The sequence below is a fragment of the Pleurodeles waltl genome, chromosome 7 (assembly GCF_031143425.1).
Source record: "Pleurodeles waltl isolate 20211129_DDA chromosome 7, aPleWal1.hap1.20221129, whole genome shotgun sequence".
NCBI lineage: Eukaryota > Metazoa > Chordata > Amphibia > Caudata > Salamandridae > Pleurodeles > Pleurodeles waltl.
The window spans coordinates 170,177,937-170,204,295 of NC_090446.1; the positions used below are offsets into that span (position 1 = coordinate 170,177,937).

At 41.9% G+C, this 26,359-nt stretch overlaps 1 protein-coding gene across 4 annotated transcripts in view; it reads right to left on the reverse strand.

The window, feature by feature from the left end:
- The window catches only part of EYA2 (EYA transcriptional coactivator and phosphatase 2), a 270,278-nt gene that overhangs the window by 120,085 nt on the left and 123,834 nt on the right, over positions 1 to 26,359 (reverse strand). For all 4 annotated transcript variants that reach the window (XM_069243467.1, XM_069243465.1, XM_069243468.1 and 1 more), the window contains exons 3-5: positions 16,126 to 16,174; positions 12,982 to 13,124; positions 2,021 to 2,137 (exon numbers count right to left, since the gene is read on the reverse strand). In XM_069243467.1, coding sequence (XP_069099568.1) covers positions 2,021 to 2,137; positions 12,982 to 13,124; positions 16,126 to 16,174 — 309 coding nt within the window. The remainder of the gene's footprint in view (positions 1 to 2,020; positions 2,138 to 12,981; positions 13,125 to 16,125; positions 16,175 to 26,359) is intronic.

Here is a 26,359-nt window from a genome sequence, read left to right on the forward strand (position 1 = left end):
ATCTATGTGAATCCATATATGTAAAACCTCAACCACCAGAATAACTAGATTCAAATTTGAGTGCCAGTGTTTGTCTGTCCAAATGCTCCACTAGAGGATTGGGGGAGTTCCTTCATCCTTTTAATACTGTGTGATAATTTCATTGTTTGCACATGAAATTGTAGCAAGTGCTATATGTCTGCCCCTGTGTGCATGTGTGTGTGTACACATACACATGGGTAGTCATGCATACATACCATGCAAACATACATATTTTCATCCACCACGAGAGGGGCATCCGGAGTTAGTTAAACCCTACTAATTCCTTGTCGAAGGCACCTGCCTAAAAATCGCAACTAGGTAACTATCGGTGGAGCAGTCTATGATTGCCTCTCCTGAGGTCAAGGTGATGGTATCAGTGGTCAGGGTGATGGTATCAGTGTGAAGACAAGGACCATGCCACATAAAGTGCTCTAGTCAACTGGAATTGGGCTTTGTGTGTCTCCATTTTGTTATTACTGAATACCGCACTACCCCCTCATGGAGAGCACTTTGGAGTACCTTTACATACAATGGGTCGTACTTCCATGTGATTGAGTGACCCCTGACCAAAAACACATGTGCAATTACATGCACTGAAGGCACCATTCTGCTTTGAGGGATCTTTCATTCGAGACAACCCCAGGAGGTTGAAAATACATTCGCAGGGGCAGAGTTCTTTATCAGATAGCTAACAGAGGACACAGGAAATGTAACAGCGTTACAAAATTGTATTAGAAAATATAGGCAAAGATTCTGAACTATCTGTACTTGCGTGTTCTCATCACAGGGAGCTTTCCCACGTTAAGTGACTAAAGGGGCAAAACCCCTATTCCCCTCATTTAAAACATTATTTTAAATTTACCAATGATGGAGGCAACAAAATGGTGAAACTTCGAATACAATCCTTTAGGGGTTGTCGTAAAGGCAATAACTCATTAGTCAATATAGGGTCTCAAAGTATATTCCATAAAACCTGTCCAGCATAATTTCTATTAAACAGGCTGCATATTATGATTTAAGTCTTGTAAACTAATGGATTGGAATGTTGACCCCAGAAGGTTGGTATATGACCCAGTGAAACTGCTCAGGCTTTAATGCACATTGATCCATCTATGGCATGTTAGAGGCTTAAAACCCCCCAGCTGCGGGCTGTCAGCTGCTACGTCTATTATGGCTCTTGTGGGAAAATACCTTTACCAGGCATTTAATTCCACGTGTTTTCATTCTGGTCGGTTCAAGTGCACGTTCTTCAGCAAGTGTAAGGCTGGGCGAGGATTGTACGTACCTAAGAGCTGCATTTATACACAATATTTACTTGCAGTGGTTTGAATAAAAGTAATGGGAGTGTGTGCCTCTTCCTCACAAACCTGGATGGTTGCATTTATTATGAAGATGTGCAAATCTGAGGGTTTTTAAGTTTTGCAATAGGCGAGCATTGCCTTTGAAGGCCCTTTCTTGGATCATGCATTTCCTATGAACCCTTCTGTATAGCTGTGTATCCCGAGTTTGGGCATCTTTGACCCTGTCGTCTTTCTTCTGTCACCCCACCCTCCCTTCTGTACCCGACTTCTGCAAACACCACCAAGGAGGTTCCAGTGTAGCGGATGTTACCTCTGGCTTGCTCTTTGGAATGACACCCCTGGAACTATGTGAGCTGTCCACGTTTCAGGAGGGTCTAAAGGAGTTTGCAAGCACAGAAAAGAAACTGGGATATAAAAGCTATTTTTTCTGTAATTTCCACCCCAGACCTCCCCCTAGACCATCAGCAGCAAGATGGAGAATGCTGACAGATTCAGAGTGGGACAAAATGACAACGCTGGATGTTTTGGGGGTGTCAAATGGTGCATGACATCATTTCCACTGTCCCCGGTATTTTGGTGAATAAAGGCTCACGTCGAGCTCTTCACATATATACATATTTACTAAATGCACACCTGTGTGTCTGACATTGCTTTTGTAACAGAAAAAACATGGGAGACGCAAAACATGGGATACGAACCATGCATTGGATAGGAGTATGGGGCCTGTCCTGGTGGAGAAGTGCTGAAACTGGAGCCATAACTAAGAAATCCACTCTGTCCAGGAGAGTGGCCCAGGCTGTCTTCCGTCTTGATACCTGTGGACAGCAAAAGGCAAAAGGTTAGTACTATGTATCTTGAGTATGATGGGGGAGGTACAAAATACCTGTTTACCAGTTAAAGTGAACAGGAAGATTTTACATTTTTTTGTTCCACACTTTCTTCAGAGTGCATGAAATATTCACAAATGTTCTCCAGTTTCTTTGAAACTACCCCGATTCTTACATTTTGAGAGCAGATGTGTGACGTGCAGGTCCAAATACTTTCTGCATTTTTCCAGAGCCATCTGCGGTAAGTCATATGGAGCACAGACACATACACACATACTCGAACATACAAACACACACATGTACACACACTATCTTGTTGGTGAAGGATGTCAGCGTAAAACCATTTAGGTGTGGCCCCATGCCTACACCATGACTGAGGCATGAAAGCAAACAGAAAGCAGACGAAGAGCAGTGCTCCTCAGCAATGCAGAATGAACTGGACCATTACTATGATGCTGAACCATAGATTTACTGCCTGGAAATCTATTGACATGTGGTTTAAATATTAACTCATGGCACACACCGTGGGTACTCCCACTCACTGATCGGGTAGAAAATGAGACTTTAACTTCCACAAATCAATGTATTCAATACCAATATTTAATAGTGAAAGGTACTCTTTCCACTGAAAGTAACAAATACTAATGGAGTTTGCACTTAAGTCCCCATAGACTTGGACTGGTAGTCCCTCTAACATTCCCATCAAAACATATACAATGTACATGGAAGTGCACTCAGATGCTGAATTTCAAAACTGTAAAAAAGTGTGAGTGATGTGTTCCTTTTCAAACTTATATAAAAAAAACGTATTCTTTGCTATTTATTCCCATATTTGTTTCTTACAATTCTAAGAAGGGAAGCCATGTTCAGTTATAGGTAATAATGGCCAAATGAACCAAAACTAGGATATATTAAAAACCACCCAAGACAGAGCCTAAAATCATATTTCTCTTTCTAGAATTTCAATTCAAATACAAATACACTGGTTTAATTACCTTACTTTCTACATCCCTGATTTCCATTTATCAAATTCTCTTTAAATGCATACCAGCCTTTAAATGAATGGTCGACCCAAACAGCCATTCGCAATATGATCACATATTCAAAATTAGAAAAGCAAACTATAACAACATTTTTCAAAATATCCTGATAGATAAATTCCTACATAAAACAGATGCCAACTAAGTGTTAACATAAGGCCCAGTATACAACATTCTGCCCGATGCCAAGAATTAAACTTGCTCAGCAATGAAAGAACATTTTTCTGGTAATATCCCGTATAGTCCACATGCTAAGACTCGTATTGTATGGCTATTGAAACCTCCATTCATATAACACCATAACATTTCAGTATATACTTCGTATATTTGCAAGCCTGTTAGCCAACATTAACATTTATGGCGTACATATAATAATTTATTTTGAGGATGACGTCAATGAAGTCACAATGTTATTATATGTTGATGTTTGTGTAGAATTTGTTTAATGAATAAGGGAGAACATTTGCCAGCTGTTATTTCTGCTTATAACCCATTTGTAATCCAATTTATCAATATATTCACAAGGGCTAAGACAATTGTGGTTGGGCTGCTCGCTAAGATATGATGAAGGTGTTGAAAGTCATGAAGAAACATTGACCTCTTGAGCTTATGTTCATCAATCAATCACACATATTTTTATATGCTGTACAGCAAGGAAAGTATGTCTAAAAACTCTCAAATACCTTACGAGTAAGCCAGTGAGAGGAGTATTCATCCTTTGAAAGTGGAGTTCAAAGAGAAGATTTTTTTAAATAAATATTTATACAATTTTTAAATTCATGATATATATAGTGGTCACCAGGGACAACCGTACTAATTTTCCAGAATAAAAAATAAGTTTATGTTACTACTTTTTAATTCCTCAAGTGCAGGTATTTAAGTCCTTATATTTTAATGGAATGTGGAAACAGTGTGGTCCTTACAAAGAATGATCCATTTCAACAAAGAGTACATTTTGTATGACTTGATTGCTGTCCAAAAACGGGAGAAGGGATTAGTGAAATTATTAAAGAGAAACACGATCACCATATGAAAGTGTATTAAAATGCATCTGATATGTGTTATCCATAGGCTTTTGAAAGAGTTACTTTGAAGATAGAGACTTCGCCAGTTGCCCTCCCCTCGATCCCCCACAGCACCTCTCTATCACTCTCCATCCCACTGTTCAAACCATTAAATGTAAACTCTGTGTATAAATAGCTGGACTACTCAAGGATTAGCTGCCACCAGATAAGCAATTAATGAGTGATTGTTACCAATTTCGTCAGGTTTTGAACTTAATTCTTGGATCACTTTAGTAATTTCTTTAATATCATCATATGCAAAGCAAATGCCAATTAGATAACATATGTCACGTGCATTCTGCTCCTTACCGTTGTATGGTATATCCAGCATACTATTAACAGGAGTTGTTGTGTCACAATGTGCCGTCTTTGCAAACAGTTATTGGATAATACATTCATTAATAATTAATTAATGTTGACGCCACTTAGCGAAACAAATGTATTCCTGGTGGTGTCATGCCTTTGTATCTTTGCACAAAATACAAATATAACGATGATATATCTTTATGAATCACTGAAGTTTTGGTCCAGGCATCTGCCCAGGATGGATTCTCTCTGGTTACACAAAGGTCAGTGCTCTGATGGCAGACTTCAGATGTCCAATTCAATGTATCCTGGCACCACACTAATGTAAATCATGCCAAGACAAGCTCTTTAACCAGAGGTGTCCAATGTAAGGCTAGGATGGCTGGATCCATGCCAAGGTCTCAGCATATCCACATGAGACACATTTTGATACATTTTTATTCAGTAAATCGAAGCAGAATTCATTTACACGGTGGTTAGCCTGAAAATGTAGCATAGACCCACCTAGAACTACTTTGGACACCCCTCATATGATCATAATAATTATGTTGATGTATCGTTTAAAATATATATATTATTTTGGGTCCTATGTGCCTTTTATTGCTGCTAATCTTTTCATCCATGACATGAATGGCCTACAATTGGCGTATAGAACCTTAAAAATCAGATTTTTAAGTAACATTAAATTGTTATTGCAGTGGGAACTCTGTGCTGTTGACAGCAACACCTCATCTATTTTGGACAATTCAAAACTCATTTCCAGCCAGCAGATTTGAAAGAAGTGTGAGAGTTGCTCTCATCAGCTGAGTAACTCCGCACTAAGCATGTTTCCGCACAATGACAAGTTTTGTCTGAAAATTCACCCGGCGCTTGGCTGATGACTACAGTACGAACAATAACGGTGCATTGTTCAAGGTGGCCAGTCAGGTGGGTTTTTTTTCATATAAAAGTGTCAAGCTCGTTTCACGAAAAACAGATTTGACTAGGGAATCTGCAGGATTTATAAGCAGCATATGGGGCTGACATATGTGTGCCCCCAAGACACGGCGCGGAAGCAAATGCCATATTTTCACCTGTTTTTCGTGAAACAACTGCTGAGAAATGGGCTTGGAGCCATTCCAGCTAACATAAACGGAACTCTACGTCCACAAAGCGTGGCTGTTGCTAGATGAATACCTCAGAACAAGTAAGTTTCTCTTCCTATTTATTATTAAAAGTATACCTTTTGCTGAAGTTTGCACATTTTAAGAAGGGGCCCCATTTGAGGAAACACACAGTTTTCGAGTATGAGAAACCATGTGCCCACCACAAAATCTGGCTGTGTGTGTGAAGTCTTTTAAAATAGATGCATTGACAAGCAGAGCTAATAACAATGCTGCATTAAATGCTTTTTATGATTTAAAAAAGAGACCAGGGCACACACTGGGAGGAATAGGTTATTACAAAGAAAAAGGGAAGCCTCGATGTCACAAACTAAGTGCAACTGCACTAGCAAAGCACCATGCAATGAAAGCGGCCAGTGTGTACACAAATAAAGACACACACTACGGCCGGAGTCACAGAATAACATGTGGAAATGTCAGAAATTTACTCTGACAGGTTTTCTCCAGGTTAGAAAGAATTCCAGGCGAAATAATGCATCGATATATATGCAGGTCATGGGTGTCCACTTGCTTAATACAATTTGATAGAAGATATCAATGCTGGAAATAGTTCACCCTACTAAGGTCCCCATTAGAAGAGGCTTCTTGATTCTGAGGGGGCTGGAGTTACTCGTACCCCGGTATTGGTAAATCCAGGAGGGGGGGAAATCAGGACAATTCTCCTGTCTACTCCTAATGTGCCCCCAAGTAGGCTGGTTGGCAAAAAAGAAATCTCAATAAAACACATTCCTGATTTGTAGGCTTTGATGGCAGAGAAAGACCTAGATTTTTAGCAAGCTAGGTCACAACAGGAAGCATCGTTAGGCTGTAATCAAAATGACACAGCTTCTACTGACCCCACTAACCTACAAGAAAAGTGCGGAAGGTCAGACAGGGTAGTGTACAGTAGGGTCATATTTGACTCTGAAAAAAGACGAATATAAATGTAGCAGATAATTCAGTGGAAGCTATTCACAAGAATTTGAGAACATTACTTTTAATCTTCCAACTATTGGCTTGAGTTGCATAGTTTTCCATGGATCCATATCTGATGCTATATTTATTCCCCCCACAGCAGATGTGCCAACTCACACAGCAGTCACACAATATCAGCTTTCTTCACACAGTCACCCTGTGAAGAACAGCTATCACACGGTGTAGGGTAGGTGTGCTGAAAACCTCGGCAATGAGTGGGGTTCAAGCTCGTCTTTGGAGGCTCTATACAGCTGCTACGTATTAATGGGTGTGAAAGCCCCCCAGGACATGGAAGCAGCCTCAGCAAGCTTTGTGTTTTTTTTTTAAGGAGTGGGTGACATGAGGCGAAAGTGCTTGTCTGGCAGCGCTCAGCTTGAAGCCCCGCCCCTCCGAGGCCCTAACCCCTCCTCACACCGTCAAATGTTTTTAAAAGTTAGAAGGTCTGCCTCAGTACATATGTTTGGCATTGCAATGACGTAAACATTGTGTTCACTCAGAGTCATAGCGACTACACTAGAGGTTTCTTAATGCCAAATGTTACAAAATTAGTAAACTATAAGCAAATAGCATGAGATGTGTATTAAGATACTGTAATGGAGAGACAGGGAAGTACAGGGTAACACACATTAGATATATGGAAATTTAGAAATGTGTTAAAATGTAAACCAGGTTGACTAAACCTTCACAATTCTGTGAACTGCTGTTCTCTGTTCTTTTGCAGAATGAAAAATCCAGTATATTATTATTTAGCTTCCAGGTGTTACAACGGAGCTATTTCATAATATATAACATGTTAAGATAAAAAACTAACTTTTATTCAGGCCACAGAGGAACTGGCAGATTATAAATGCATCTGTAGAACATTTTTAAAGGGTTCACAATTTCGCTAACAGGAGTTTTGGTTACTTGGATTCATCATACCTTTGATATACAATTATAGCACATGAGCCGAGGCATAAAGATCAGCATATGGCACGCATGCTACAGTTAAGAAGGATCTCGAGACAGGCGTACAAAGGGTGTTATAGTCTGCAAGAAGGTTTGCACACTCTAAAACACTTTGGGGATTATTTATACGCCCCTAGTGCCACCATTCGCCACATTTGCGGCATCTATTTTGACACAAATGTGGTGTTAGGGTGGCATTTCCCACACGCCATATTTACAATGTGGTGCAATGCTTGTATTGCACCACTTTGCAAACCCTTGCGCCACATTATGCCTACGCTAATGTATGTTAGGAGGGCTGAAAAAAGAGATTTCCTTGCGCCATTTCTTCGGCACTTTTTTCGGCACTTTTAATGCCTGCTCAGAGCAGGTGGTAAAAGGGGGCTTTCATTATTTATAATGGGCCCCTATGTACTCTGCAGGAGTAGTGCCAACATTTTGGCGCTACTCCTCCAGAGTACATCAATAGTGTCACAAAAAATGACGCTATTACCTCTTACCATGTGCCATGGTGCGTCGTATTTTAAATGCTGCACACACATGGTGGCAGTAGGGGGGACGCTAAGGGGTACAAGGAAAGTGGCTCTGCTCTGGGTGCAGCGCCACATTCCTTAAATCTGCCCTTTTATCTTATGTACAAATAGTGATTCAGAAAACGTTTCCTTAATCGCTCAATTTGTTGGGAAACAGATGCCGAATCAGTGTTTGGAGTGGGCCTGTTTTGCGTGCCTCTTTCCAGTACCAATTTGATATTCTATTTATTAATGTTTTGTAACCGTAATCCAGTCACAAAACAGTGAAAAGTTATTGACACCTGAGTTGTGTTGGTGACCCATTCACAAAATGAATGGGGTCATTTTGAGAACCCTTCTCATTTGTGAATTAAAACAAAAAGGAAAAAAAAAACGTTCCTAAAACTAGAAAGCAAGCAAGGAAACCTTGTTGCATTAATAAAAAGAAGTGTACTTTATTTAAAGGCAATCACAGACATGGTGGTCTGCTGATCTTGGCATGGTACCTACCATACCTGTGATGGCCACCAATCAGAGTGAGTTGCAATTTGCAACCTACTTCATGAATTTTAATGAGGTGGGCTGGATTGTGACCTATTCTCATTTCTATTCCTACATATTGCTATATAAGCCGGTTTGCAGAATAATTTACTAGTTGTAAAAAGTCAGTACGCAAGTTGCAACCAATTTTTGCAACAATATTTTTAACAAATCTGGCCCCTCCAGAGTAAGACAGTGCATGAAAGTCCAGCACAATTTAGGAGTTGCATATATCATACGTCTTAATTATTAATAACCCCTATGAGGAAAGTCAAACAGATATGCAGGGCACAATTTTAAATAAATTACACAGAAAGAAATTGGAAATTTCAAATATGATTGCCCATTTTCTGATGCCAGAGAACCTTCTTTAAGAAGAGTGGGCCCATGATTATGTTGCTTAAAATGAATTCCAACATTTGTGATACTGCACTAAGACCATATTAAGTAATATAATGTAATGCAATTTTATATAACATAACATACACACAATTTCATTATGTGCACATGACAGGCCTTCTCACTATGTCAGACCAACACAAGTGGGGAAACTAAACATTTGACTACTGCTTGAAAATTTGTGAGAACATGTTTTATTCAAAACAGACATTTGACTCAGCTTGGAACAATAAGCCTTTTCTCGCAGCATAAGCTACATCTTAGAGGCACGACCAACCCTCACATGTTGAGAATTTTGAGGCTGTAGAATGAATTCTTCCAACATGCTGGCAATTTTCTTTAAATTGTGTGAGTCCAGAACAGATGGAACAGATCTAGCAATGTTTTAAATGAGATCACCAAAGGCTCCCAATTGACCACGCTGGAAAGTGAGCTGCATTTATGTCCAGAACACACACAAAGTAGTGGTACGCAGGCAAGATAGCAGGATTCTGCCAAAAAGTAATTTGCTTGCGATCGCTCATTGAAAGCTCACCCCTTGTGTCTAAATGTTGTAAACTTTAGAAGGGTTCTCTGGGAGTCAGAAAGGAGAAATGCATAGGCATGCTGAGTATGTGTTACTTGCATCTCAACTAATAAAACAGACATACCATTACCAATAAATTTTGAGAAAAGGAGATTGGTGAAGGAGATATGTCACGCCTATCATGAGCTAAAGTTTGGTGGACATACATAAAATCAGGCAATTCTCCTTGTGAATGACTAACCTCGACTTTGTCTGCTCTCTTCTTCAATGACTCAAGCAACTAATATTTTGAAAACCTGTGACAAAGCCTGTGCTTTTAGAAGGCATAAAACAAGAGCCACAAGGCGTGAAGCTGATGGACAATTATTGACCCTATTATTAGTTCTGGTCCACCGTCTGGGGAACAGTACAGATATATCACATTTATCACATTAGAAGGTGTGAAACGTAGAATGTTATGGTTCTTTTGCACATTATTCTCACAAGTTTTTACCTGGTGTAAAGTATGTGGTGAGAAATCAGAGGGTGTGGCAACTCCTGCACAGGCTGGAATCCTAATTTGGAAGCAAATTCGTGTTCACATCTAATTGGTGATTCAAGTGGCCTTTAAAGTGAGGGCCTTAGTGAAGTATATACATTTAGTTAAAGTATATACCAGCCCCAAATCTCAAGGCTCTTTGGCACACCTCAGAAACTGGCAAATGATAAGGATACATGGCAATTTCCTTAGTGTTGAGTATATTGGTGCAAAAATATCCTAATGGGTACTGTGTTTATAAAGAAAACACACAGGTTTCTATGTGATTTATTACCCTTCAGGCCATTGACAGAATCATGTTTTTCCTGTAGATTGTGTTCCTTGTTTTCCTTCATTTTAAAGAATTTTGCCACTGGGGGTTTTATGTAACAAAAAGGGACATCACAACCTAACTTACAAAAAATGTAAATGTAGTTCAGGTAGGTTCATAGACAAACTTGAACATTTTGTTTACAGATTGGAAGGTACAGTGAAGGTGGCCCTCAGTGAAAGTATGTGCTATGATACCTAGACAGTATTGTTTGAAAGAACAATACTCTTAAAAGGAATTTTTCTCAGAATATCAGATCACCTGCTGGAGTGCCACACCCCATTACAAAGGTGGCAACTGCGTGCTGTGGGAGTTTCCAGACATACAGAAACTCTTTGTTAATTGGCATGGCACCTGTGACCTCCTTTTAATTTAAGGTTTTGTTGATTTCCTGGTTAATGTGCAATACATAGTCAGCATTTCTTTGTCATGCATCATGATATGCTTTGCAGGTGACACTATTAAATGCCCACCCTTTCACAGGGGCCACATCTGTGGGAGCCACTATAACTTCTATCATCATGACCAATACAAAAATTCAAGAGCCCCTGGAACTGACAGCTTGCCTTCAACACAGATGAATCAAGTTGCAACCTTACCCAGTTTCTCATTTCTAAGCGAGACCCAATTCAAAAGAGGGAACATAGGGTTAATTTTTGAAGTATTTGTAGAGGGCGGCTATACTGTCTGCAGCCCCAAAACAACACTTAAAAAAAATGCTGGTGGTGCCCCTGCCCATATCAGGGGCACTACGAGGCACAAAATATATGTACATTATCCCATATAAGGCATTATGGGGCACCCATCCCAGGTGTTAGTGGGAGCCGGCATTGCTCCCACCTGGCAGGAGCAGCTTTTCTTTTGCTCCGATCAGACGGTAGCGATTCTATGTTTCCCTGCCTGAGAAGGAAGGCATGGAGAAATTATGTGCTCCCACCTGGGTGGAGCAGCTTTCTACTCCCACTGGATGGGAGTACAGGAAGACTTCCCTGCCCGTGCTCTTGGGCGGGGAAAAGATGGTAGCATCATGGATGGGGTCCCTGGGACACCGTCATTGAGCAGACCACGAGGCTGTGGATAATTGAGGCTTCAAGACAGGGCCAGGAACCCCATCCTGATTTTCATAATACTGGGGTCCCTGTGGCCTCATTGAGGTTCGAGGAGTGGGCTGTGTGCCCCTTCCCATTTTTAACATATCACCCCAGGGTATGAGATCCCTGGGGCCTCATGAAGGCTCGAGGTGCATTTCCCCATTCTAATAAAGAACACTGCATCATCCCACCACCCCCTGACCCACCCTGGGGGGCTTATAAAAATAAGGTGGGAGACTTCTGAGAACCACCCAAGCAGGCCTAGGGTGTAGGGTATCCCTACTCTGCCCCATATGTTTTTTAACTTTGTTATAGGACAGTGGACTGAGGCCCAATTCCAAAAATGGTTGTCGTTGCTTCTTTGTTGATGTAGTGGCAGGCAATCAGATCTTAACTAGAAATCTGTCAGCTCTGTGAATCCTCATATGCCTGAAATATCTATAATGTTTTAACCTTAATTCCTCTGAAAATGAATGGAATTACACCAAATCACAAAAAAAAGGCTTTCTGGACCCAGATATCGCTTTATGCCAAATTTGGTGTAATTCCATTCACCCGTTTGGACGATAGCGGTGTTCAATTTTCTTATGCATAAATGAATGAGAAAAATGCATTCTCCGCTCCCATTTGACAGATCACCCAAACTATTCCAGGAAGGAGCTGAAGTGGACGAACTTTTGTTTTGGAATTATTTTTGAAAATTCATCAAATTATGCCAAAGTTATCCTGTGATCCTTTTAATACCTAGTGGATATATAGCCTTTACGGGGCATATTACTTGCGCCTTTAAGGGCTCTTTACTGACACACGCATTACAATATAATTAAATAGGCTACATCTTCTGCTGTTCTTCGATTGAACAAAGGCAACTGGAATTACGTGATTCTGAAGCCATGGCATTTTCTGCATAATTACAGATGACCTAATTTTCTGCATATTTCACTATCTGCTACATTACCACATAATGCACTCTCTGCTCTATAATTCTCAGAATTTAACAAAAAATGTATGTAGCTCAAACTGATCCATTGTTCCATAGACAAAAGTGCCACAAATATTTTCGTATAGTGGCAGGCAATTGGCCAAGATGAACTGGTCAACTTAGTTGCTCTATTCATTTTTTAAAGTACTAAAGAGGTGAAACCTTTACCCAGACAATGTTATTGAGAGTTACAATGACAATATTTAAAAATTATACTACAACAGAATATCTTGCATTATGCCACATAGTTTATCATTTCGTACTGTATAATTTAGTCAATCCTGTCACATAATTTCGTCCTCCTTTGCTAAATTATTTTAGAAGCCCTGTTAGTGACACAGAATATGTGGAGAATTGACGGTGTATAAAATATTGCTAAATATACAAACAATATACATACACAACAACAGGCACTAAGCAGTACCTTAATGTTATTTAACTAATAGTGCTGTTACTCACTGTATGAAGGTATTCCATAGGCCTGTCCCGGGGGAGGGTACGGGCTGTAGGCTGCCGCCTGCTGGATTCCTGTACTGTACTGTGTTTGTCCATAGGCTGCCATTGCTGGGTATGATGTGGCTGACACAATGTGAGGATAGTGCCTGGAGGTACCAGAGAGAGAGAAAACACTTTAGAGTTCCTCTTGGAAAATAAAAAAAGAAAGGTGATAGAGTTTATTGAAGTTGATATTCATGTAACAAATATAATGTGTACACAATAAAATAATCTCTTAGAGCGAAGGTGTTGAATATGGGATTTATTTTGGGTGATAACACCCAACTTCCATAGAAAATACCTTATTTTGAAATTATCATTTTGTTGTATTGACTGAGAGTGAAAATTAACTTAAAGGGCAGCGAGTCTGTTTCAAATTAAACTGATAAAACATACACTAGCAAAACATCAACAGCAAATATAAGTGCAGAATCTGAAACCATTCTGATATATGCATTATCAGGAACCCTACTGTTCCATATAATATCACAGTAATTTAAATACGCAGATTTAAAGGAAAGCGATTAACTGAAACATTTGCAATGCCGTTTAATGGCCATTTTAACATGCTGTGAATTAAGAGCATCATTACAAGAGTGGGAAGGGCAAATTCTATTTTATTAGGACAATCCACTGTGATTGACAAGAGAAAACACGTTATTGTCTCACACCATGCATGTTGCAGTGATATGGCAGAAGAAAGCAACTATTCTAATACTTGCAAGCCCTAATCAGTCTGATTTTATTTCAGTTAGTACATTTGTGCTGGCAAGGATTGTGGGCGTGTGTGGAATGTGGGGTTCACTCTCCTGTGTATTCAAACACTAACCAAAGGGAAAAAAGAGGCTAGGCCTGTTTAATTTGAAATGTTGTTCACGAACGCCCCTATCTCTTTCTCCCACCCTTGGTGCTGGTATTTATAAAATAAATCTAATGGTAGACTCAAAGTCCAGTTCTTCATTTTTTAACTTCAGATATTGTTACTTTTGTGTTCAATGGTAAAAAATATGAACCTGATCCAAATCCTTTGAGTTTCCTAGTGAAGAGTGGTGCTAGTGATGCACAAAGTGATGCAGTGGTGCTAGTGATGCACAAAGTGATGCAGTGGTGACAAGTGATGCAGTGGTGCTAGTGATGCACAAAGTGATGCAGTGGTGCTAGTGATGCACAAAGTGATGCAGTGGTGCACAAGTGATGCAGTGGTGCTAGTGATGCACAAAGTGATGCAGTGGTGCACAAGTGATGCACAAAGTGATGCGGTGGTGCACAAGTGATGCAGTGGTGCTAGTGATGCACAGGTGCACAAGTGATGCAGTGGTGCTAGTGATGCACAAAGTGATGCAGTGGTGCACAAGTGATGCAGTGGTGCTAGTGATGCACAAAGTGATGCAGCCTCAGTCTAACCAGATGCTAGTCTTTGCAAAAGTCCAAACAACTGCATCATTAGCTGGAGGTATTGTGAGATATATGGGCATTTTTTTGGATGATCTGTGTGTTTTCATTCAATACAATGACTTACACAGAGATTGAGAGCCCAGCACCACATAATATCTATTATTATGCTATTGTTTAACACGATTAGTTATTATAGTATTATTATTATTAATAATAATAATTATTATTATTATTATCGTGTCTAGTTGGATCTTTAGGTTCCGATTAGGTACTCTACACAGATGACACACAAAATAGTTGTGTCCATATCAGATAATCATGACTCCACCTAACTTAAATGCCAACAGGGTAGGTCATCAGGGGCCAACTGGAAGAGTCAAAAATGTGTAAAACTTAACGGTGACAAAACCGAGGTTTTTGTTTTTGGCAAACAATCACTAGCTTGGAGACCACAATGACTGCCAGAGGAACTGGGATGCCAAACTACACTGGTTATTTCCAGTTGCGGCTCGCACCATGCAAAATGGGTGGGGTGGGGCAGTGCCGCGGGAAGTGGAGGAGGTCCGGTAAGAATAAAAATTACATACAAAAAATAATAATAAACAAACACTTACCTCCTCTGTCGCGCTGCTCCTCTCCTCCGTCACTGCAGGCAGGCACAGGCTCCCAGCCTGCCCTGCCCTGCTCAGAACAGCGTCAGGATTGATTGGGAGCGCCCAGTCAGGGCGCTCACAGGCAAACTGGGAGCTTGAGCAGGCTCTCTCCAACCCGTCAACTGTGTTGCTGGGCTGGAGAGAGCCTACTGGGCTTGCGTGTTTGGCCAGACCTAGACAGCCGGCCACACACACATGCGCTCAGAGGGGGAGTGGTGTGCACTCACTCCTCGTCACCCCCCATGTGGCACCTGAACTGGCTCCATCAGAGACTTTTGTTTTTAGTTATCAGTTAAATTATGGATCCCACTTCCCTAACATATCTGGGACTCTCCGAACCAAATCTTTTCAGGAAAAAATGAAAATCTGTTTTTTTAACGGTTGAAATCTGCCTTGTGCACCTAGTCGGTGAAATGTAATGTGCCCAAGTTGTCTTCCAGGTAACAGTACTGTTGCAAGTTAGCTTCCATTCATTCATTATACATTGTGAGCGACTAATAAGAAGGCAGAATGCAATGATCGCATGCCCCAAAACTTCAGCACCTTCTGGTTGGAAAACATGTCTACCCGAGTGCCCTGGTTAGTGGCAAACACCCTTCCCTGACTATGAAGAGCCAGTTCTCATCTGTGCATCAAGCATATGCTCTAAAAATCAACTGTGCACAGGGTGAAACATTCGGTAACTGGGAACTGGCAGAGCGTGATGGCTGCCAGGCACCCAAAGGTAACGTTTCGGGAAAAAAAGCGACTCTTTTCTCGCTGTGGGTAAAAAAAGAAAGTTTTGTGATATAATGGGGGCTAATTTGTGGGTTGTCGCACTTTGCTGACAATAAATAGTGGCTGGGTGGATAATGACCAAAGTTGGCATTTATCAACCCTGTTGACATTTAACTGGGGTGATTTTCCAACATGCGGCTGCTAAATGAGCAGTAAGGGCTGCACAGAGATGATTACACCCTGAAGCTACGCCATAAATTACAGAGCTGATGTTATCGTTCTTAAGAGCCAGACGTGTCATTTTCATTTGCAAATAAAATGTAAGATAGTTGGAAAAACCTACTTCGAGTAATTCAGCAAAGGAGTGAACTGTCGTGGTTCCTTGTCGCTGCCTGAAAAAAAGGGAATTATAAGACTGTTTCACTTTTTAAAGATTGTAAAACGTTCAATTAAAAAAATGCTAAATAACGATTATGCACATTTGTTACAAAAGAAAAAATATGCACCAAAGATTCAATTAGCAGAAGTAGTATATTATTGACTTCTGCAGTTACTTTGTGCAGCATTATTCCGCAAATGATTGTAATATATTATACCATGTAATACAGCAAAACTTTCCCAACCATAGTAAGTGCTCTCCATTGATAACTTCAGAGCCCTTTTTTGCCTCACTTCTCTCAACAGCTTCATACCTGGAGTGCCTTTTCATTAACTGGATCTCATTTTGTACTTTAAAGACCTGTAAATCCATAAAAGAATGCTCAAATCCCGTAATCCCGTATCATTGTTCATTATTAGCGCTTGAAATGTATATATATTTTTTTTATCTTTATACTTTACCTTATGCCTTATCTCTGTGCAGTAAGGAAAGGAGTTCAGTAAAAATATATATATATATATTATAAGAAATTGACAAAAAAAAATCAAAGGTTACAGGGACAATACCGTTAGGTTCAGATTTTACACGTGTAAAACTATACAAATTCAGCAGTTATACTTATGTTAAGAAACTATGGGCCACATGTATGTTGCCTTTTGCACGTCGCAAACGGCAAATCGGGCCATTTGCGACATGCAAAATGCACTTTCCGATGTAGCAAACCATTTTTGCGATTCGGTAAACTATTTACAGAATCGCAAAAAGGGATTGCGACTCGCAATTAGGAATGGGTGTTTACTTCATAATTGCGACTCGCAGTCCCATGTACAATAGTTTTGTGACCGCGAATGCGGTTGCACAACAATCACAGGTTAACTCATTCACAAATGGGAAGGGGTCCCCTTTGTGAATGTCAGTAAAAACATTTTTTCAGAGCAGGCCTCATTTTTTGTTTTTGAAATGCATCTTGTTTTCCTAAAAGGAAAACAGGCTGCAAAAAACAAACCTGCTTTCTTTAAAAGCAGTCACAGACATGGTGGTCTGCTGTCTCCAGCAGGCCACCATCCCTGTGAGGACCGCCATTCCCAAGGGGGTCGCAAACTGCGACCTACCTCATGAATAATCATGAGGTGGGCATTTGCGACCCCTTGCGAATAGCAAATAGTGTCATTGACACTATACAACATAAGGTTTTGCGACTCGCAAATTGCAAGTCGCTCTGACTCGCAATTTGCAAGTCGCAAAACCAAACATTGGTACATGTAGCCCTATATCTTGTGGCCTAAAGTTATTTTACGTTATGAGTTATAATTTATTCAGTTAAGTATAACTATAACTGCTGCATCTCTATGGTTTGGTTTTGTGCGTATAAAATCTGAAGCTAACTGTAACCTTTGTTTTTTTAGTGAATTTCAAAGTTTTTTTAACACTATTTCCTAACCATAACGTCTGTGTAACCCTTGTTTTTTCAGTTAATTATCTAGGGTTTTTTAATCAACTTTAGGTAATATTTTATTACCTAATGTTAATCCAACCCCCGACGTGCATGGCCAAAGAGCCTGGCCACAGTGTGTGGCCAACTACCCACACATGCAGGCAACCTGGGTAGGGTGGCATGTAGCCACACCCCTTCCTGAGCTAGTTTCAGCACCAAGAACCCCATTACATCGGGCCCAGCCATATTCTAAATAGGAGGGGGGCATGAACGTCCCCTCCCTGGGCCGATTTTGGCCCCAGAGATCACATCTACGGGGGCCTGGCCGTCAAAAATGAAGGGGAGGGGACATGTTGCCCCCCCAGGTCAATTTGGCCCCAGAGACCCCATACTCTGGTGCACTGTACTTTATTTTAATAGGGAGGAGACACACAGCCTCCCTCCCTTTGCCAATATTGGCCCCGGGGACCTCATCCCCTCAGCCCTGTCCAATTAAAAATGGATGGTTGGGCCCCTCTCCCAGGGCCGGTTTCAGCTCCGGAGACCCCATCCCCTGGGGCCCGGACAGTCAATGGTGGGTGCCCTGGCCCCACCCAGGACACTCAGTATCTGTTTGCTAGGGTCTGCAGGTGGAGCTCAAATGCCCCTGCTGTCCCATCTGGCTCCCCACTGCCAGTGGGAGCCACATTGCTCCCGCACCCAGGGAGCAGCAAAAAATACTGCTTTCTGCATGTAGGACCTATTTCTTCAGCGGTTTCCCTGCCCACTTCACTGCGGGCAGAGAAACAGATGAATAGCCTTCTCCAAGCAGGTGGGAGCATATCTGATGCTTCCGCCTGCTGGGAGTGGATTTAGGGCCTGATTTATATTTTGACGGGTGAATACTCTGTCATTACGGTGATGCATATCCCATCCGACATATTTCATATGGGATTTATATTTTGACAGATGGGATATTTGTCACCGTTGTGATGGAGTAACCCATCCACCGAAATCTAAATGAGGCCCTTAGTGTTTCTTCTCACTTGGAAGGAGCTTTAAAATTGCACCCACCAAGTGAGAGCAAACACAGGTTTCCCTGCCTGCACCAGTCTCGGCAGGGAAACTGCATTGTCCCAGGGTTAGACATCCTGGGACATAACAGGAGTCCGGTCCTGGGGAAAGGGGTCCTCCGAGCCATTATTGGCTCCAGGAGGTGGGCTGCATGGCGTGCTCCCTTTGGATTGCACGCTGAAGGGATGGGGTCCACAGGGTCGAAGGCGGCCTGTGGAAGTGGGCCACGTGGCCCTGTCCCCGAATTTTGGCCTGGCACCAGAGATGTGGTTCCATGGGACAAAATTGGTCCATAGGGGGGACTCCTCCCTGTTTTCACTTTGGACCAGGCCCCGGGGTTGTAATCAGCCTGGGGAGGCGGGCCACATGCTCCCCATTTTCCTTTATTATTATAAAACTATATTCACCCCCCCCCAAACCCGGGAAATGGTGAAGGCTGATTGCAAGCTGAGCTGAAGCCCATTCAAACTGGGAGGATGGTTCTGTGTCATCTGCCTTGCTATGAACGTCATGCTAGTCCACGTGCACTGATTACATCCCAGCTTTGATTCAGCCCTTTAATATTCCCGGGTCAGTAAACTGGGTAGCTGTTCAACTAAGACTGGAATAGAATGGAAAAAGAATGGAATAGGATTTGTAGAGCGCACTAAGCCTGAAGGAGACAAAGCACTAAGACCAGTAAGGAAAGGGCCTGCAGGGACGAGAGAGCTGCAATCACGAAATAGGAAAAAGCCAGGTTTTTCAGTTGCTTGCGGAACACCACAAAGGAGTCCAGTTTTACACTGTGCACCGGCAAGGTGTTCCATAATTTTGCTGCTGCAACTGAGAATGTGTGGCTAACCCACCTGCCTTTGCATAATCTAGGGATAATCACCTTCCTAAAAGATGATAATCTGAGCCGTTTTATAGGAGTATATAATGGAATTCTGTTCTCAGAGGCGCAGGCCCTCAATGGTGGAGAGCCAAATGGACCCTGCAGAGTGCTTTAGCGATCACTCGCTACCTTACTGGCAGCCAATGGTGGGAGCCAATGCTTTCTCTCACTGAAAGGTGTTTAGGTACATTCAATACCAGATGGGCTGCCGCATTCTGAATGACCTGCAGTCTACTAAGCGAGGACTTACTGATGTTCAGGTATAAAGCGTTACATTAATCTATGTGCGATGTAACTCAGGTGATGACCACTGCCGCTCTGAGTTCAGCAGGAATAAGTGCAAAGGATTTTTTAGGGTTCAGATAATAAAGAAACAGGAGCCCACAGTCCTGCAGCCCGAATGTCAAAGGTGAGGATGCTGTCAAAAATAACCCCTACATTTTTAGTAGATTCAATTGGTGAAGGTAAAGGACCACCAGAGTTCTGACCACACAAGCTGCTGTGCCCCAAAAACTAAGATCTCTGTCTTTTCGACATTTAATTTTAAGCAATTATCCTTCATCCAAATGCTAATGCCATTCATACAGAGTTTGAATTTATCTGATACCGGTGGCAGATTATCTGATACGGACACGATGATTTGGGTGTCGTCCCCATAGGGTAACAACTGAAAGCCGAGCGAGCACACAGAATGTTCCTATATAAAGCACTAAGAAAATCACATTTGCATATTAGGAACAATGTGGTTGATTCACTAATTGTATTTACTGTAATTGCATCTGAAATCTTTGAATCATACATAAGATATACAGTTTGCTTTTACTGCTGCCTTCCTGAGGATTCACAACAATTCACAACAATTAACAGAAAGTGCATAGAAAGCTACGCCGGTTGCAACTGTCCAAGGGTACCCTCCTCTCCTTCAAACATCTGCAGATAATTTGCAAGAGTAAGTGTTGGGGAAGTGTTTTATAGAATTGTTCTTTCTTTTTTTCTATAGCAAAAAATAAATCACTGTGGGTAAATGCAACTGGTGGTCTCTATGGAGTTTCCAGTGCACTGATGCCCAACATCTTCAAAGGTGTGCTCCCAAACGGGACACTGATAACATTCCAACAGTCTAACCAAAGAAGCGTGAGTGGGAAAGGTGTAGACACAGATCGGTTTATTTACTAATTTTCTGTGAAGGCACAAAGTATTTCCAAGTGACACAAAATATTGTGCTGATCTACTTACCATTAAAAAGCGTGTGCCTGTAGTGATAAACCGCGCAGCGCCACACGCACAACCACGCAACTCTAAGTAAATTAATGAATGTGTGTTACTCTCACTGTCAAATGAAAGCAGAGTAGTACTCACACCAATTCTGCTATGTGTGTACTGCGTATGCCAGATGACAGTTTCCAGACATATGTTCTCAGTCCTTTAATTTACAGGAAAGATTGCACATATATACACTCTGTAGCTGTGTGATACATTGCACCACAACAGATGACATCAATATCAACGGAAGCAAAAGTAAGAGTGAACTGTGAAAGCAGGGAAAGAGAATACTGTCCCAACCACATAATACCACACACGGCCACACCAGTGGTGAGTATACACTAGCTAACGATACCACACTGTGCAATGTCTCTGCCTCGAAAAACTGAGATCATGTACTTCCAACCCTCTCAATGAGGTATGCAGTCTGGAATGTCTGTACTTCTAGAAAATCTGAATTCCAGCCACAAATGCTACTTTTGCATCAGAGCACTTAAATCTAAAATTATTGAAATTATATGGAAATGAGTAAAAATATGTAGTGATTTTTTGTCATCCTAAAAACACTGTCACTAAGTTGCCCCTGAAATACAAAAATCAAACTTTGGTATGTCTTATCAATATTTGTTGTCGCCAGTTCCCAATCCAATTTCCAGTTGCTTTGTGCGACTGGTAAGTTCCCTAGGTGGCAAGGTGATTACTAATAAAAATAAGACCCCTAATGCAGAAGCAGCGAGGAACCGAGTAAGACGGTCTTCTTAGCAAGTAATTCGGTTGGCTGAAACTGTGCATGCCATCTCACTCTACACAGAGGTGAAGTGAAAGTTGCCGGGCAGGTACGCGGTCCCTTCTGGGAGCCTTGCGCGCCAACAGGAGCTGCAATTACCGGAAAGTCGCCCACTTTGCGGGTTAAGCTAAGAAAAGCTCCTCCGGGGCACAGATGCCTTCCACCCCTGAGGTGGGCGAAGGAGCCCAACTCCTGCATTTTTCATGATGCAGGAGCTGGGCATGTGGCGAGGGAAAAACACAACGCGAAGGCCTTTTATCTACACCACAAACGGATGTATTTTTAAGAGATTCACAATATGTTTTCAGGAGCCAAACCCAGCGCATCTTCAAAGTTGGAATATAAAAACAACACAACAATGTTGTACATCAGAAAATGGTGCGATCTCTCTATTTCCTGCACTGATTTTCATGTGAGGAAGTCACGTTTTCCTGCCTGTGACCTGTCATTACTTATCTGGAAAATAAAAATGTCCGCGTCCATTGTACAATTCAGCTTGTTTTTTTAAGCATACATTGAATAAGGGCATTCCTACTATTCTGGGCTTCTGCTTGAAGTCGCTAAAGTTTGGCAGTGGGCTTTCAGCACTGAAAACATATATTTTTACGCAATGTGTGGGAGCACACCTCTCCCTCCTGTTTATTTATCACAGAGACATATTACCTGCTATTGAAATAGGGCTTGGTTTCAATGCATTCTTTTCCCAGGTTTTCTCCTCCTCTCAGATACCGATTTTTAGAAGCTAACGGCGTAAGTAAAGCTAAATTATAATTTTGTGAATCTTTTGACATTTCAAAATAATTCCGTTCTGGTTCATGTCATTTCCCATTGGAAACTACACAAAGGAAGAAAATACATTTTTACCGTTATTGGGATGGTAAAACACGTCTGCTAAGTTCAGTTAATTAATTGTAGTCTGCCTTTATATAGCAGTCAACACCGTGGTTTTGTGCACTGTACGTAGGGCTGATTATTATTGTCCAATTCAACAGTACCCAATTTACCGACCTCAGAAGGATAGAAGGCTGAGCTGTTCTTGTTGCAATACAAACTCATGGCTTCCAAGTCAGTGAAAATGTCAAATGCACCCTTTTAACCCACTGGCCCATTTTGTCAGCTGAATACAATGTTTAAAAACTAGAAAGACAGAAACGCTTTTCATAGGTGTGTTAGTTAAAGGATTTCGGCTTATGATGCACACACTGTACATCAACAAACAACAAGCGGAAGTGCAAGCCTGGCGCGGTGAATTCATTTTCGGGACCACACATGTCCCATCCGTGAAAGCTCATTATTACAGCCAAAGAAAGCAGTAACTGGTCCTGAAAACTAATGCATGAGACCATATCCGTGCTTGTGGTCCAACAAAAGATTTCACAGCTTGTAAAATTAAATGCCACACTGAGTAAGGGACTTCTGTGCTGCGACTAATTTCCACACCGTTTTACTGAATAAATATTCCACCTTTCCTACAGTTGGCTGCACCTCAAGTAGCGGAGATGTTTTACTATTATGCTTTCCAAGGCTCTGCCAAATACAGCTGCCTGTGCTTTTCCCATATATAATTCCCTAGTCTGTAAAAGGGGGAAGTGGGGCTCTGGAGTGGGAGGGCATGGAATTAAGTTCAATCCATCCAATTTCAACTCTACAATGGCTTGCCATTCTGCTTAATGGTATGGCCCCTAAACATTGAAGCCAAAATATCGAGGTACACAAATATCAAGGACAAAAATGAACCCAAAATATTGAAGTATAACTAAGTATAGATTTCCTACATCTAACTCCGCGCCTATGTACCTTGACGATATATATGTTCAAAGTACATAGATGTGGAATTAGGAATAGTAAATCTATATTTACTCTAAATGCACTTACCTTTTGAAATTTTGGTTTTTGATATTTTGTCCCAGGTATGCTTGTATGTCGATATTTCTAGCCTCAATATTCTGTAGTACAATCGCTTTAATTAGCGACCAGATTCTAAAATAAGTCTCAAGAAGGTCAAACTGTTGGTGCTTGAGAATCTCGCATCCTGATGAAAGGTACACGTCTTCCTTTGCATTGAATCATTGTCAGTAACAGGTGTTAGACACTGTTATTATTATTTTTCAGAATCGCGAGAATGATCGGTACCACTAAAGACTCGATTATGGTGTCCCGCTTAATTATGATCAAGTTGTTATTGGCTCACTGGAATTGCCAGATCAGCTGGAAAATAACAGATTTTTTTTCCAACTAGAAATTCTGGCTGCGGAAAACAGCTGAAATCTCTGGTGCAATTCCAGGGAAAAATGAGGAACTACCTGAGGACCTGGACCCAGACTTACTGATTTTCTCTAGTATGTCTCAATTTTAAGGGGACTTGTGATCCTTCTATAACCCCCACCACCCCAGGGGTTACGGGAACCCCTGGAATCTCCAACTCCAGAGGGCAGAGTTGCAGAGTGTGATAGTGGGGCACTCGGAAAGAGGCCCTAAGTGATTTGGTTTTTTGAAAACACAACAGGATACATGTACATCTGGTTCAAACAGTAGAACGTGAACATAAGGAGGCTATTTACAAATACAGAACTAGGGTATTTCACAAACCTTTCCGTGGACTTATACTTTCAAGGCAGAATCAAGTTAAATCCGTGTTGCTAAACAAGCTACAGTCTGGCTAAGAAACGGACCTGAGTCACACTGGAAGGACCCGAGTCACACTGGAAGGACCCGAGTCACACTGGAAGGACCTGAGTCACACTGGAAGGACCCGAGTCACACTGGAAGGACCTGAGTCACACTGGAAGGACCCGAGTCACACTGGAAGGACCCGAGTCACACTGGAAGGACCCGAGTCACGGAAGGACCCGAGTCACACTGGAAGGACCCGAGTCACACTGGAAGGACCCGAGTCACACTGGTTAAGTATCTTTTTAGGTTGGTCTGTACAGTAATGGGTCTGTTGAGTGCAGTGGTCAATGATGTTCTGTCTGAACTTGCGTTGAGTTTTTGCTCCTTGTGTTTTGAGTGACTGGGCTGCAGAACGTTGCCATTTACCTCGTCATACTTGGATTTGTGACCTATAAGTCCAGGGTGTCATATTTGAAAAAATAGTTATTGACTTGGAAATACCCATGCATGCCTGACACATGCTTTAGCTGCATTACATATTGAGTTGTTTTGTCCTTCCCTGGAAGTCTAAAGAAGCACAAATCCCTGTCACTTCCATTACACATCACTGTCTAGGTTGGAGGCTTGATGCTGGGCAAGTTGACAAGGGATACCCTATGCAGGAATGCTGCAGCCCCACGTTTATAGCACATAGTGAAACCTCATGGAGCTCACTCACAACCTCATATGCAGGTCTAAGAGCAGCCAACAACCCTTCGAACCAAGCACTCCAACAAGGCAACCAGATGACAACTGCAGCACTTTGAGGACTTGTTAGAAGGAGAAGGCACTATACAACTTTCAACACAGGTGAACACTGAGCAGTTAGTTTTGGTTTCAAATGTATACAAACTGGTCTAGGTAAGCAGCAAAATAGCCCCAATCAATAGCATGGCCACATTAATTTTTTTAATGTATAGTTGAGACTCAACATTTTTGCCTAAGTTATACAAAACATGTCACGGCAGGGGGCTGAAGCTGTTCTGAGCAGCTGGCCTCCAGGGCTGCCGAATGTGAAGGCTGCCTGGTTCTGAATCCACCTCCCGCCGCTTCCTTCCACTGCTGTGCGCTTCTTGGCTCTTTATGTCACTCCTGCAGTTTCTTTGTCGCCCATCACCACTGTTTTCCTTTTGTTTTAGCTCCCTCTTTCACCCTCCTCCCTTTCTGTCTCTTGCTGTGCATCAGAGTCTGATGATGAGAATTAAGTCCCAGTCCTTAAAAACGAGCGCCGACGGTGAGCACCTGAGCCCCGAAAGCACTAGGCCCTCCAGGTTTAACCAGCTCTCCATCAGCAGAGGGTATCTGTCCCTACACTTCTAAAGCCGCGGTAATGTGTGCGATAAACTCAACACGAACCTGCTCCCAGACACACTGTACTCGCCCCTTCTCTAATAAAAAAATACGAGTTCCCATTTCCCAGACAGAATCCTCTCCTCTCATACAGTGGCTCAAATATTTTCTTTTCAGTTGTTTGCATTTTGCTCCCCTCCCCCGCACAGGATAACCATTTATTTAGTTGTCACACAAACCCATGTGCTATTTAAACACAAATTATGAAGGCATGCATGCAAAAATCAAACAGAGGGTGCTAGGAAAATAAACAGGGGAACATGATGGCTTAAACAGCCTAATGGGTTTATGCAGCTCTCCTGCAACAAGAAGGCACACAAACCCCAACCACAGAAAACAATGCCTGGAATTGTGCTTGTGGAGACCAGCTCAGCTGCTGCTCTTGCCAGTAATTTTTTAAACAGACTTAACATTCCTCTGCTTCCATCACTTGAGCAGTTTCAAAAACCTGACGATTTTCCTGCATCGCATCAACTTTGCGAGGAATGCACCCTGCGTAACCCTGCCAAGTATGTAACTTCCGACCGCAGAGTGGATTTTTCACTCTTTGGGAGAGCGGCGGTTCAACTGCCTACTATGTGGAGGCACTGGAGGTCTGGGACTCTGAAAGGTGAGACACTGGAGGTCTGGAACTCTGAAGGTGGACACTGGAGGTCTGGGACTCTGAAAGGTGAGGCACTGGAGGTCTGCGACTCTGATAGGTGAGGCACTGGAGGTCTGCGACTCTGATAGGTGAGGCACTGGAGGTCTGGGACTCTGATAGGTGAGGCACTGGAGGTCTGGG